The 13,305-nt window shown below is 43.1% G+C and overlaps 1 protein-coding gene across 2 annotated transcripts in view; it reads right to left on the bottom strand.

Moving 5' to 3' along the window:
• SULT4A1 (sulfotransferase family 4A member 1) overlaps positions 1-6,488 on the bottom strand; it is a 49,107-nt gene extending 42,619 nt beyond the window's left edge. The window contains exon 1 of one of the 2 annotated variants that reach the window (XR_012242988.1): positions 6,165-6,488. Coding sequence is in view for 1 of the 2 variants with exons in the window: in XM_073621946.1 (XP_073478047.1) it covers positions 6,165-6,333 (169 nt within the window). In the remaining variant the exon portion in view is untranslated. The remainder of the gene's footprint in view (positions 1-6,164) is intronic. The other variant, XM_073621946.1, reaches the window with a different exon arrangement.
• Positions 6,489-13,305: the final 6,817 nt, after the last annotated feature.

Below are 13,305 nucleotides of genomic sequence, written 5' to 3'. Positions count from 1 at the left end.
ACTTTCATTTTGCCATAAAAAACCTTAAAAATGGTAAGAGCCTTGGCCCAGACGGGTTTTCCTCACGCTTTTACAAAACGTTTGCACTCCTACTTGCACCTTTGCTAGAAAAAGCATTTAATGCCATAGATGAAACCCTTGCCCCCTCTCCTATTTTACTCCAAGCCCAAATAGTAGTTATTCCGAAACCAGGTAAGGACCACTCCCTATGCTCCAACTACAGACCGATATCCCTTCTAAATATAGATTTAAAATTGTATTCAAAGATCCTGGCAAATCGCCTCTCACCCCTATTGCCTGAAACAATACATAAAGACCAGGTGGGCTTTGTCCCTGGACACGAAGCCAGGGATAACACCACCAAAACCATACACCTCATAGCATATGCTCAACGCAATCATATACCGACCTGCCTTCTCTCCTGTGATGAAGAAAAGGCCTTTGACATGGTCAGCTGGCCCTTTCTCCACGCCACCCTCTCCCAGCTAGGACTAGCCCTGAAAATGCTTTCACGCATCATATCTCTATACTCCAAACCATTTGCCACGATTTTGGTGAACGGTACCCAATCAGAAAAACTTACGATCGCTAATGGCACCAGGCAGGGCTGTCCTCTCTCCCCACTCCTGTTCGCCCTGGTAATTGAACATCTAGCCCAAGCTATTAGAGCCAACCCTAACATACACGGTATACAAACCCCCTCCTCCCAATGTAAACTTTCCCTATATGCGGATGACCTGCTCCTTTACGTGACTCAAGCCCACATCAGTGTACCATCCATACTTGCAGAGATCAACCAGTTTGGCTGTTTCAGTAACTATAAACTAAACATGTCTAAAACAGAAGCACTGAACCTTTCTTTGATGCAGTCTACCCTCTCCTCCCTTAAAGCCAATTTCTCATTTCAATGGCAGACAAACTCCATATCGTACCTAGGAACAACTATCCCAAAACAAACTTCAGATATATATGCCCTGAATTTTAGCCCACTACTCACAAAACTCAGATGCCTCACTGAAGGCCGTGTGGACCTACCAATGTCTTGGTTTGGTCGCATGAACACACTAAAAATGGACATACTCCCCAAACTACTGTACTTATTTCAGGCCCTACCGATTGCTCTTCCTTCTGCATTCTTCCGCATCCTCCATTCTATGGCTATTCGATTTGTATGGAGGGGGAACCAGCCAAGGTTGAAACATAAACTCTTATGCTCCTCCACCACTAAAGGCGGGACAGGCCTACCAGATTTTGAGCTTTATCACACATCAGCAGTGGTCTCCCGCATCCTGGAGTGGTTCCCCCGCCCTCTGATCAAAGCCTCCACCCTGGTGGAACAAGACTTGTCCTCAGCCGACCTTCGAGCACTTCTATGGGGCTATGATCAGATTCACAAATCACTTTCAATGTTGTCCCCCTTACTAGAGATGCCTTGACAATCTGGTACCATAGAAAGGAGAGCTACTCGCTATCCTCCGAACCGAGCCCCCTCACCCCCCTATTCGACAACCCGGCTCTCCCAGAAGGCAATTCAAGCCACATCATAGATGACTACAACAGAGTCTCCTGGCCCACAGCACAACAATTTGTTAACAATACCCTTGGTACCTTTGTGACTAACCAAAATAATACAACCTCCAAGGTAATGTGGCTTACACGTATACACCTGACTTCCTACTGTAAAAGACTCCATGACTCCAAACAGATCCACAGGCCCCTGACTGGTTTTGAACAGTTATGCACACTTTCTGAAACTCCCCGTCACACCTTATCACTGATCTATAAACTGATCCTGGATCATACTCATGGCTCCCTACCTAAATACACTAAAATCTGGTCGGAGGAACTCAGGAGAGACATAACAGAGGCAGAGTGGGGTAAAACCTTCCTCTTTACTCACAAATCATCCATCTCGAGCTACATTCAGGAAAAAAATTATAAACTGCTATCAAGATGGTATCATATGCCAACCAACCTCAGGATCCTGTTCCCATCAACCACCGACATCTGTTGGAGATGCAACTCAGCGAAGGGTACGTACATTCACATCTGGTGGGAATGTGATTTGCTCCTCCCATTTTGGACACAAATCTTCCGGATCTATACAGAAATATAAACGATAAACCGCTCATGTCCTCCCCTTCTATTGCCCTCCTTTGCATATTACCTGGTACTGTCAAATCACAAAAAAACAACCTCTTAAAATTTTTTCTCAGTGCAAGGCAGCAATTAATCCCCAGACACTGGAAAACTACCTCCCCCCATCCCATATAGAATGGGTAGGCGAGATAAATAATACAATGCTTATGGAGGAGGAGATGCAAGCCAAAGCATTAGACAAACATGCACATTTTTCCTTCATCTGGAGGCATTACTCTACTTCGGACAAACTAAAGCATAGACTCTCAGCGACAAATACTCCCTGAGAGACCAAATAACCCCATAATCATGACCTTATACCCTGGAATGTAAAACCCCCATTAGGTTGAGGCTCGCTGTCTCTCCACCCCCCCCTTTCCCCCCCCATCTTGTACCCCCATAGCCTTTCCTCTCCTCAGCTCTTTTCTCCTCTTTTACTATCGCTTCCATCTTTTTCCTAACTTGTTCTTTTCGGCTATTTATAACCACACCACGAAATCACATGTATTCTGATCTCCCAATACGAGCATCTCCATCACTCAGGAGATTTGGAAATACTTCACCACTATGGTTCTGATAATTCCCAATGTTCCAGTTTAAACACATTGATTTCCTCGGCCTCTGAACGCTGCAGGTTCCCATAGGGGCATCCAGACCGATAGAAATGGCACTTAGACGAATGTCAGCACTATGTTTGAAACTTTACCTCAAAGACACAATTTCAAGTTATCTATGCACATGCAATAGAATGCACTACATTTTTTATATGTATAATTCAAATTTGTAGACCAGAACGCCTGATGTCAGGCACCTGGTCCTGTTCTTGCTTCTTTCTGTTTAAATATGTGTTAAAACAATAAAAATTTATTGAACCTAATATGGAGTGGGTCCTGTAGTTTTCACTTTTAAGCCATTAGAACAACAATACAGCTATATGGGTCAATATCTATGGCTAGTGATAGCACCTATCTTCAAAGCCTATTGAGTCAGTTTTTGAACTCTCTGCAAAAATGCTCCAGAACAGCAGGCTACAACACCATGGATAAATAGACATTTCTTCTTCTCCTCTACATACCCTTTGCAGGAGAACATCCCATCTTCAACATCAATATGACCAGAACTGTTATATTTGGAAGGTGATGCTGGAACCATGGCCGTCCAAACCTGAGTGGCCATGAGGAGTGGCAAGCAAACAGCAAGGGACTTTATTGCATAATTTATCAACAAACTGCCAGTTATTTGATCAATGGACTAATTGGCAACGACCAGAGTATGGACTCTACAATGAGTGGCCACAAAGTGTAGGTATATAGCCAAAACTGTTAGTAGGGTCTAGTTACCTCCTGACGCTGCACCAGTAGGTAAGGGACAGTATTCACTAGAACAGGTGTCCACTTTGGAAGATTTACTCTCCCCTCCTGTCTCGGAGACAATGGAGACCAGAACAGGTGAATCTGTTTAACAGGAATACTACAATAAATAACAATAACTTTCTGATGGGGTTCTAATCATTTCCCACTCTATCCAAAATTTTAAGAAAGTACATTTAAGCCTAGTACACATGGGCCGAATGTCGGGCGGCATCGGTCGGTTCAATAGAAACTAGCCGACATTCGGCCCGTGTGAATGGCAGCCAGTCCGACACAAGCCAGGCGTTCAGCTGGCTTCTGTAGAAGGCTCATGACTGAAAAAGGTCTGCCGACTGTCTCCCGATCAGCGCTTTCAGCCAGTAGCTGAGATCGCTGACCGGAGTGTTCTGGCGGGGGCGGTCCCCCTGTTAGAACACAATAGCTCAGCAGAAGAGATCGCTGTACCAACATTCAGTTGTAAGTACAGTGGCTCCAACCTGAGCTGTCAGGGTTTTTTTTGTTCCTAGTAGCGTGTACGAGGCTTCAGGCTCAGCCAGTGATAATCTTGAATAAATGGCTATTTTCTTCCACCTCTCCCCCTATTCTCTTACCAAAGACTGACCACCACCACCACCAATGAATCCCAGCAGCTCAGTGCTTATATTTTGTTAAGCATCCTCTTACATGCGCACTAGATGCTACCTGCACTACCCCTATGGAATAGATACTTGGGAAAAAGAAAAAACTTCAGCAGTGGCTGTTTTGATGATGCTACTCCTAAGCGAATTATTTGAGGCATAACTCCAGCAAAAAATAACAAAATAAAAATTAACAACCCAATTTAATATAAAATTTAGAAAAAACAATGTTTGTTGCTATATTTGCTTTCAATCCAAAGCTCTCCCTCATCAGTATTTATTTTCCACTACAAGATGTCCTCAGTCTGATGGCCAGCATAGTCCAACCAACTTCCTCTGAGCCCCGGTCATCCTGGACCTGCCCTTAACTGTGACTGGACAGTGAAAGGAGAAGCAGTACAGTGAAGAGCTCATCTCTCTGTCTCTTTCTCCTCCTATCAGCATGCTTTTTGTCAGTACATGATCCTATTGGCTCCTTGTACTTCTTCTCCTCTTACACTCCTGGTCTGCTGTACAGGGACTTGTGATAGGCTGATACCGGGTGCTTTTTAAGTACTTACACTGCTTACATTTAGAAAATATATTTAATGTTGTATTAACGATTACATGGTCATTTATATGGAGTTCAGCTTTAAATAGAAAAATACCTTTTTTCTACCACTAGTTAAATGCCCAGAGCTCCCAAAACAACAATCCATAAAAAGTAAACTGACAAAACATGTTAAACCCCTTTAATATGTTTATCGGATCACCAATAGGATGCATTTTTCTCTGCTTTCCCTAAGAAATCTCTATAACCTTATGGATGAGCATGCATGGATGCCAGCCTCAGAAACAACACATAGCTTGGGGGGCTGGCATTTGTAATGTGTTCCCCCTGCATTCCCACTGACCTGCACAGAATAATAAAAGCTGTGATAATGCAGCAAAATAGGACATGCAACATTTACAAAAATACAAAGAAGAAATGTAACGTGATATGCCAAAAGCAACAGTTAGGCTTGGTTCACAACTATAGGTGGGACCAAGCGTGCGTGTGCTTCCACGTGTATTTTATGCGTTACTGCGTGTTACATGTAGCTTAGCCCATTCATTTCAATGGGCTGCCCTACGCGCGAGAAATGCAGAAAAGACGTCCCTGACTCTTTTCGAAAAACGCACTAAAACACGCGCGTTTGCAGATGCATGGGGGTGCCACTAACTATTAATGGCACCACTGTGCGTCTGATACAGGGAAGTGCGTTTTCCTGCGCGTCGGGAAAGTGCTTCATTTTGCGTGCGCTTCTAAAACACAAAGGTCTAAATTAGACACCGCCCTATATGATCCAATTTAAAATTCAAAATTACACAAACGCACGTCAGAAAAAGTCCATGTATGCCAAACCAAGGAAGCCCAATAACAGAAAATGTCTGAATCACAGCTAATATCACACCAGGAATTGCAGGCGCAAATCCGCTATACTGCCAAGGAAGCCAATTCTGGGAATTTTGCCTAATTCTTAAATATTCAGTAATTGCAGAAATACACAAAACAAATGCATACTGATTCAAATATCATATATTGATGTCATCATCTAAAAAAAATGGATTTAAAAGACAGCATCCTATTGGTTTATATAGGATCCTGAATATGCAGAAATGGATATTAGGGATACAAGAGGGAGAGAGAAAACAATGACATCATACTGAGCTCTGACTCATCCACCTCCTGAAGACTTGTAAGGGTTAATTCTAATATACTGCCTACAGTGCACAGGATGGCAAGCCCAAGATGTCCCTGTTTGGGGGAGAGGGCCACTGATTATATAGGCTGTGCCCTTCTGTCAGTGCCCACTGGCCATGGTGCCCCCTCTGCATCCTCATTATACATGACATCTCATCACATGACATCACATCTCATTACAACCCAGGCAATTAAAGTTTCCAAGAAGCAGATCCTGCAGACAGACACCAAGACAGGACTGGTGCATTCATGGCAGGCAGATCTCCCTGTGCCCCACACAAAACACAGACCAATCATGCTCTTTTCTGCACTTACCTGATTTGGGGTAGGTGACAATCCAAATGTCATTTTTCCTTACTGGATAGTCAGCAATTTCCTCCATCTTCCCCCTGCAGAATGGGGGCAACCTGACTCCATTGTACTCAAAGTATTTGCTTTCAAACTCCACTGGGGTGCTGGGGGTCTCTGCCTCGCTCTCTGCCATGCTCAGGGGTGCTGGTGGGCGAGCAGCAGCAGCAGGTTGGGGTCCAGTGTGGAGGAGATGCTGGGCTGGATGGCTGAGCTGGATACGGTGATGTAATGCTATGCTGAGGATGCAGCAAACGGTGCTAGCGAACTCCCCCTAGTGTTCAGTAAGAGGCAGTACAAGGGACCAGCAGCCTGGCAGAGCGCATGTGCACTCCTCCCTGCTGTGCCATTAAAGACTGGGGAATTCTCCCAGGAGCTGACTTCACTTCTCTGAATGGGATGTGTCTGAATCTGTCTACACTCACTAGCTGTACTCTGTGTTGTGTTGCTGCAAATAATGTATTATGGTGGTTTTATGATATCATAGAAGGATTTAAATTTTGAAGTTATTTGATTTGATTATGTACTCTGTGTTGGGGTGTTTTTTATTGTTGGAAAAAAAATTATTAATAAAAAAATTAACTGATAAAATGTGCTGCCATTAAAATGTTATATATATATATATATATATATATATATATATATATATATATATATATATATATATATATATATATATATATAAAACAGTATCTCACAAAAGTGAGTACACCCCTCACATTTTTGTAAATATTTTATTATATCTTTTCATGTGACAATGCTGAAGAAATGACAGTTTGCTACAATGTAAAGTAGTGAGTGAACAGCTTGTATAACAGTGTAAATTTGCTGTCCCCTCAAAATAACTCAACACACAGCCATTAATGTCTAAACCACTGGCAACAAAAGTGAGTACACCCCTAAGTGAAAATGTCCAAATTGGGCCCAAACTGTCAATATTTTGTATGGCCACCAATATTTTCCAGCACTGCCTTAACCCTCTTGGGCATGGAGTTCACCAGAGCTTCACAGGTTGCCACTGGAGTCCTCTTCCACTCCTCTATGATGACATCATGGAGCTGGTGGATGTTGGAGACCTTGCGCTCCTCCACCTTCTGATTGAGGATGCCCCACAGATGCTCAATAGGGTTTAGGTCTGGAGACATGTTTGGCCAGTCCATCACCTTTACCCTCAGCTTCTTTAGCAAGGCAGTGGTCGTCTTGGAGGTGTGTTTGGGGTCATTTTCATGTTGGAATACTGCCCTGCGGCCCAGTCTCCAAAGTTGGGGGATCATGTTCTGCTTCAGTATGTCACAGTACATGTTGGCATTCATGGTTCCCTCAATGAACTGTAGCTCCCCAGTGGCGGCAGCACTCATGCAGCCCCAGATCATGACACTCCCACCACCATGCTTGACTGTAGGCAAGACACACTTGTCTTTGTATTCCTCACCTGGTTGCCGCCACACACATTTGACACCATCTGAACCAAATAAGTTTATCTTGGTCTAATTAGAGCACAGGACATGGTTCCAGTAATCCATGTCCTTAGTCTGCTTGTCTTCAGCAAACTGTTTGCGGGCTTTCATGTGCATCATCTTTAGAAGAGGCTTCCTTGTGTGACGACAGCCATACAGACCAATTTGATGCAGTGTGCAGTGTATGGTCTGAGCACTGACAGGCTGACCCCCCACCCCTTCAACCTGTGCAGCAATGCTGGCAGCACTCACACGTCCATTTCCCAAAGAGAACCTCTGGATATGACGCTGAGCACGTGAACTCAACTTCTTTGGTTGACCATGGCGAGGCCTGTTCTGTTGGAACCTGTCCTGTTAAACCACTGTATGGTCTTGGCCACCGTGCCGCAGCTCAGTTTCAGGGTCTTGGCAATCTCCTTATAGCCTAGGCCATCTTTATGTAGAGCAAAAATAACTTCAGAGAGTTCTTTGCCATGAGGTGCCATGTTGAACTTCCAGTGACCAGTATGACAGAGTGAAAGCGATAACACCAAATTTAGCACACCTGCTCCCCATTCACACATGAGACCTTGTAACACTAAGGAGTCACATGACACCGGGGAGGGAAAATGGCTAATTGGGCCAAATTTGGACATTTTTTTTTGTTGCCAGCGGTTTAGACATTAATGGCTGTGTGTTGAGTTATTTTGAAGGGACAGCAAATTTACACTGTTATACAAGCTGTACACTCACTACTTTACATTGTAGCAAAATATAATTTCTTCAGTGTTGTCACATTAAAAGATTGAAGAAAATATTTAAAAAGATGTGAGGGTTTACTCACTTTTGTGAGATACTGTATATATATAAAATATATATACACACACACACAGTATAATTATGGTATATGTGTAAATTTAAAGTGGAGTTCCGCGCTTAAAAAAAGAATTAAAAGTCAGCAGCTACAAATACTGTAGCTACTGACTTTTAATAATCGGACACTTATCTGACCCATGCAGGAGGGAGTGAAGCCCCACTCGTCTCCCTCTCTTCTCTGCGGCGCTGGCATTGTCACTGTGGGCGCTTGGCTGTGGCTTCACAGCCAGGCACACACTGCGCATGCGCGAGCCGCGCAGCACGCTGTGACTGGCCAGGCAATCATCTGGGAGCTGTGACGTGTCCCAGATGATTGCCAAGAGAGGGGGGAGAGGTGAACTTACTTCCGGCACCGCGGTGCCCCTGGAGGAAGTGGGAGTTGGAACCCTCTGCCCCACCCCAAAAAAAATTACATGCCAGATGTGGCATGTCAGGGGGTCACCTTCCCTTAAAGCAGAAGTTCCATTTTTGGGTGGAACTCCGCTTTAAGTACATGTCTGTGTGCAGAAACATAGAAAAGTGACGGCAGAAAAACTGAGTAGTTCATCGAGTCTGCCCATTGTTTTTTTTTTTCGGGGGGGGGGGGGGGAGTTATTGATTTTTTTTTCCATTAACTTTGTTGTCTGACTATAGATCTATAGGTCTATGTTCATCCCAGGCATGTTTGAAGACATTGACTGTCTCACTACCTCTGGTGGTGGTTTATTCCAAGCATCAACTACCCTTTCAGTAAAGTAATACTTTCAAAAATTAGTTTTGAACTTCCTTCCAGGAGGTTGGGGTCATGTTCCTGTGTTCTTAAAGGGGATGAAAACCCTTGTGATTTTTCACTTTAATGCATCCTTTGCATTAAGGTGAAAAAAAAACCTGTCAGTGACCGGCCCCCAGCCCCCCGTTTTACTTACCTGACCCCTCGAACTTGACCCACGGGGACGCTCTGTATCGATGCCCGGGGTTCTCGGCTGTTGATTGGATAGATTGGTAGCAGCGCAGCCTTTGGCAGGGGGGGGCGTGGAGTCCTGCATCCTCTATGGATGCCGAATGCTGGACTCGGGAGCATGCCCGCAAGGTAACCCCCTCGGGAGATCGCTTCTCCTAGGGGGTTATCTGAATGAAGAGGAGCCGTGAGAGCTGCCTGGGGACCCCAGAAGACCAGGTTCGGGGCCACTCTGTGCAAAACGAGCTGCACAGTGGAGGTAAGTATGATATGTTTGTTATTTAAAAAAAAAAAAACCTTTAGTATCACCTTAATTTTGGTTTCATATTCAAAAAACTATCTTCCTGAACCTTATTCTTCCCCTTGATGTATTTAAAGGTTTCAATCACGTTTCCCTTCTTTCCACAGACTGTACACATTAAGTTCCTGAATTTGCGCTCAATATATTTTATCCCCTACACCTTTCACCATTTTTGTGAGGCTGGGTTCACACTAGCTGTGGCTGCGGCTCCCAGCATGGGTCCGATACATGTCTGTTCACCATTTCAGGTGTGAATCAGGTCTGAATTTTTGGCTGAATTTACATCTGAAATAGACCAGAAGACGCACAGGACTTTTCTGCAATCCAGACTACGGGCGCCCCGGAGCTGTGTAAACCGGCTCCATTGAGAGCCATTCATGTAAATTGGATTTGGGGAAATCTGCATCTAGTTCATATCAGTGTGAACCCAGCCTTACCTGTCTCTGGACTCGTTCTCGATCTTATCAATATATTTTTGTAAGTGAGGTTTTCGGAACTGGACATAGTATTCTAAATGAGGTCTCATTAAAGATCTATATAGGGCAATCAGGACCTTCTTCCTCCTGCTGGTTACCCCTCTAGTGATGCATTCTGGAATTCTATCCACTTTTCCCACTGCTTGGTGACACTGTTTGCTCATTTTGCAATCATCTAAAATAAGTACCACCAATTCTTTTTCCTCTGTAGTGCTGGCCAACACTGTACCCCCAATGTTGTACTCTCTCAGGAGATTCTTTTTCCCTAGGTGCAATTATTTTACATTTAGAAACATTGAACTGCATTTTTGGCCAGACATACAAATCACTCATGAAAAACAATAATTAACGAATTAATTACAAACCGCGCTCCCTGTAAACTGCAAGTGCAGATGACACACTCTAATGTAAACAAAATAAATGTAGTGTATATATAATGTCAATAGTGATACTCATAAATAACTATCACCTAAGTGAAATCAGCAAATAATAAAACATCAAAAAATTGAAAAATCAAAAACAAAAATAAGTGAAAGCAACAGTTCAAATTCAAATGAATTCTTTTTTAATTCATTTTGAATTTGAACTGTTGCTTTTACTTGTTTTTGTTTTGTTTTTGATTTTTCAATTTTTTGATGTTTGATTATTTGCTGATTTCACTTAGGTGATAGTTATTTATGAGTATCACTATTGACATTATATATACACTACATTTATTTTGTTTACATTAGAGTGTGTCATCTGCACTTGCACTTTACAGGGAGCGCGGTTTGTAATTAATTTGTTAATTATTGTTTTTCATTTTTCAATTACCATTATAACATGCTGCTCCTTAATCTATTTTAGTCTAACCAGCTTCCATTTGCGCAGGTTGGTAGTTTCTACCATCTATTATACAAACCACTCAGCATACTGTTTGCTGCTGCCCTGATTGAGCAAGTACAAGTGTAAAGTGGGGGAGAAGGCTGGAGAGGTTAAATACTCCTGGTCTGGGGGCGCACAGATAAGAAATACTTGCCTTACTCCTGACTTTGGTAGGCTCGCTAAGTCCCTTCTAGCGCCCCCCTACATCCTCCCTTTTAATGGTAGCCATACATGCTTTGATAACTGATTGATTTCCTTTCAAATCACTCTCTCCCGATAGCTATAATCGATCTATAGTCAACAATTCATTTCATCTATATGCCACAGATGCGAAAGCGGATTGAAATCAATTGTTAAAAAACTCTTTAACCGCTTGCCGACCGGCTCACGCTGATATACGTCGGCAGAAGGGCACGTACAGGCATATTAACGAACCTGTACATTGCCCTTTAAGAAGTGGCTTGCGGGCGCGCTCGCACACGCCGCAAGCTCCGTGAGTGTGATTGCAGACTAACCCGTGATCGTCTCACAGAGAGGAAGAACTGGGAAATGCTGATGTAAACAAGCATTTCCCCGTTCTGCCTAGTGACAGGAGACTGATCACCGCTCCCTGTAATCGGGAGCGGTGATCAGTGTCGTGTTACACATAGCCCATCCCCCCACAGTTAGAAACACTCCCTAGGACACACTTAACCCCTACAGCGCCCCCTAGTGGTTAACTCCATCATTGCCAGTCACATTTACACAGTAATCAATGCATTTTTAATCGCACTGATCGCTGTATAAATGTAAATGGTCCCAAAATAGCACCAAAAGTGTCCGATCTGTCCACCATAATGTTGCAGTCACGATAAAAATCACAGATCGCGCCATTACTAGACTAGTAAAAAAAAAAATTATTAATAAAAATGCCATAAAACTATCCCCTATTTTGTAGATGCTATAACTTTTGCGCAAACCAATCAATAAATGCTTATTGTGATTTTTTTTACCAAAAATATGTAGAAGAATATGTATCGGCCTAAACTGAGGAATAAAAAAAATTTTTTTATACATTTTTTGGAGATATTTTCGTTTTTTTCAAAATTGTTGCTATTTTTTTGTTTATAGTGCAAAAAATAAAAGCCGCAGAGGTGATCAAATACCACCAAAAGAAAGCTCTATTTGTGTGGAAAAAGGACGTCAATTTTGTTTGGGAGCCACGTCACACAACCGTGCAATTGTCAGTTAAAGTGACGCAGTGCTGAATCGCAAAAAGTGTTCTGGTCTTTGGCCAACAAAATGGTCCGGGGCTGAAGTGGTTTTACAGGACAGCTTGTTCGGGTTAAAACAACAGACTTACTGGCCAGATCACCAAGTCGAAATAAAGGGGAAAAAAGCCTAATGACGTGTACACACGGGTGGACTTTTCGGCATCAAAGGTCCAACGGTCTTTGCGACGGACTTCCGACGGACTTTCAAACGAACGGACTTGCCTACACACGATCACACCAAAGTCCGACAGTTTTGTACGTGATGACGTACGACCGGACTAAAATAAGGAAGTTGATAGCCAGTAGCCAATAGCTGCCCTAGCGTCGGTTTTCGTCCATGGGACTAGCATACAGACGAGCGGATTTTTTGACCAGGCTCGAGTCTGTCGGAAAGATTTGAAACATGTTTCAAATCTAAAGTCCGTCTGATTTTCGCCCAAAAAAGTCCGTTGCAGGTCCAATGAAGCCCACACACGGTCGGATTGTCCAACGGATTCGTCCTGTCGGACCAGTCCAGTCGAAAAGTCCACCCGTGTGTACACGGCATAAGAAAACTAATGCAGTCATTAGTTGGTTGGTAAGCTGCAATACTGTGAAGGAATGTGATGTAGATAATAATAATAGTAATCTGAAAATGTCTATTTTCTTATGTGCATACATATTTTTCTCCTTACTCATTATATAAGTATACAGATTAGCTCTGTTCCTATATTTTCTCAAGATGGCGCGTACCCCCTACCTCCCACACATCAGAAGAACGCAGAACTGGAGATAAAACCAAAGAGAGCCAAACCTCGTTATGAAAATTCTCCATCTTCTTTATCTTCTTAACCAATGAGATGTACCTATTAGACTGACATAGCAATGACGTATTTGTGTGTATAAAACATTAACACCGCCTTGAATAAATTAGAAGTGTAACAGTAATACTGTGAGCGTGTCTCAGAGTGTATACTTTTATATGC

This window comes from Aquarana catesbeiana, linkage group LG03 (assembly GCF_042186555.1).
Source record: "Aquarana catesbeiana isolate 2022-GZ linkage group LG03, ASM4218655v1, whole genome shotgun sequence".
In the NCBI taxonomy this organism is placed as follows: domain Eukaryota; kingdom Metazoa; phylum Chordata; class Amphibia; order Anura; family Ranidae; genus Aquarana; species Aquarana catesbeiana.
This window is presented reverse-complemented; position numbering and strand designations above follow the sequence as displayed.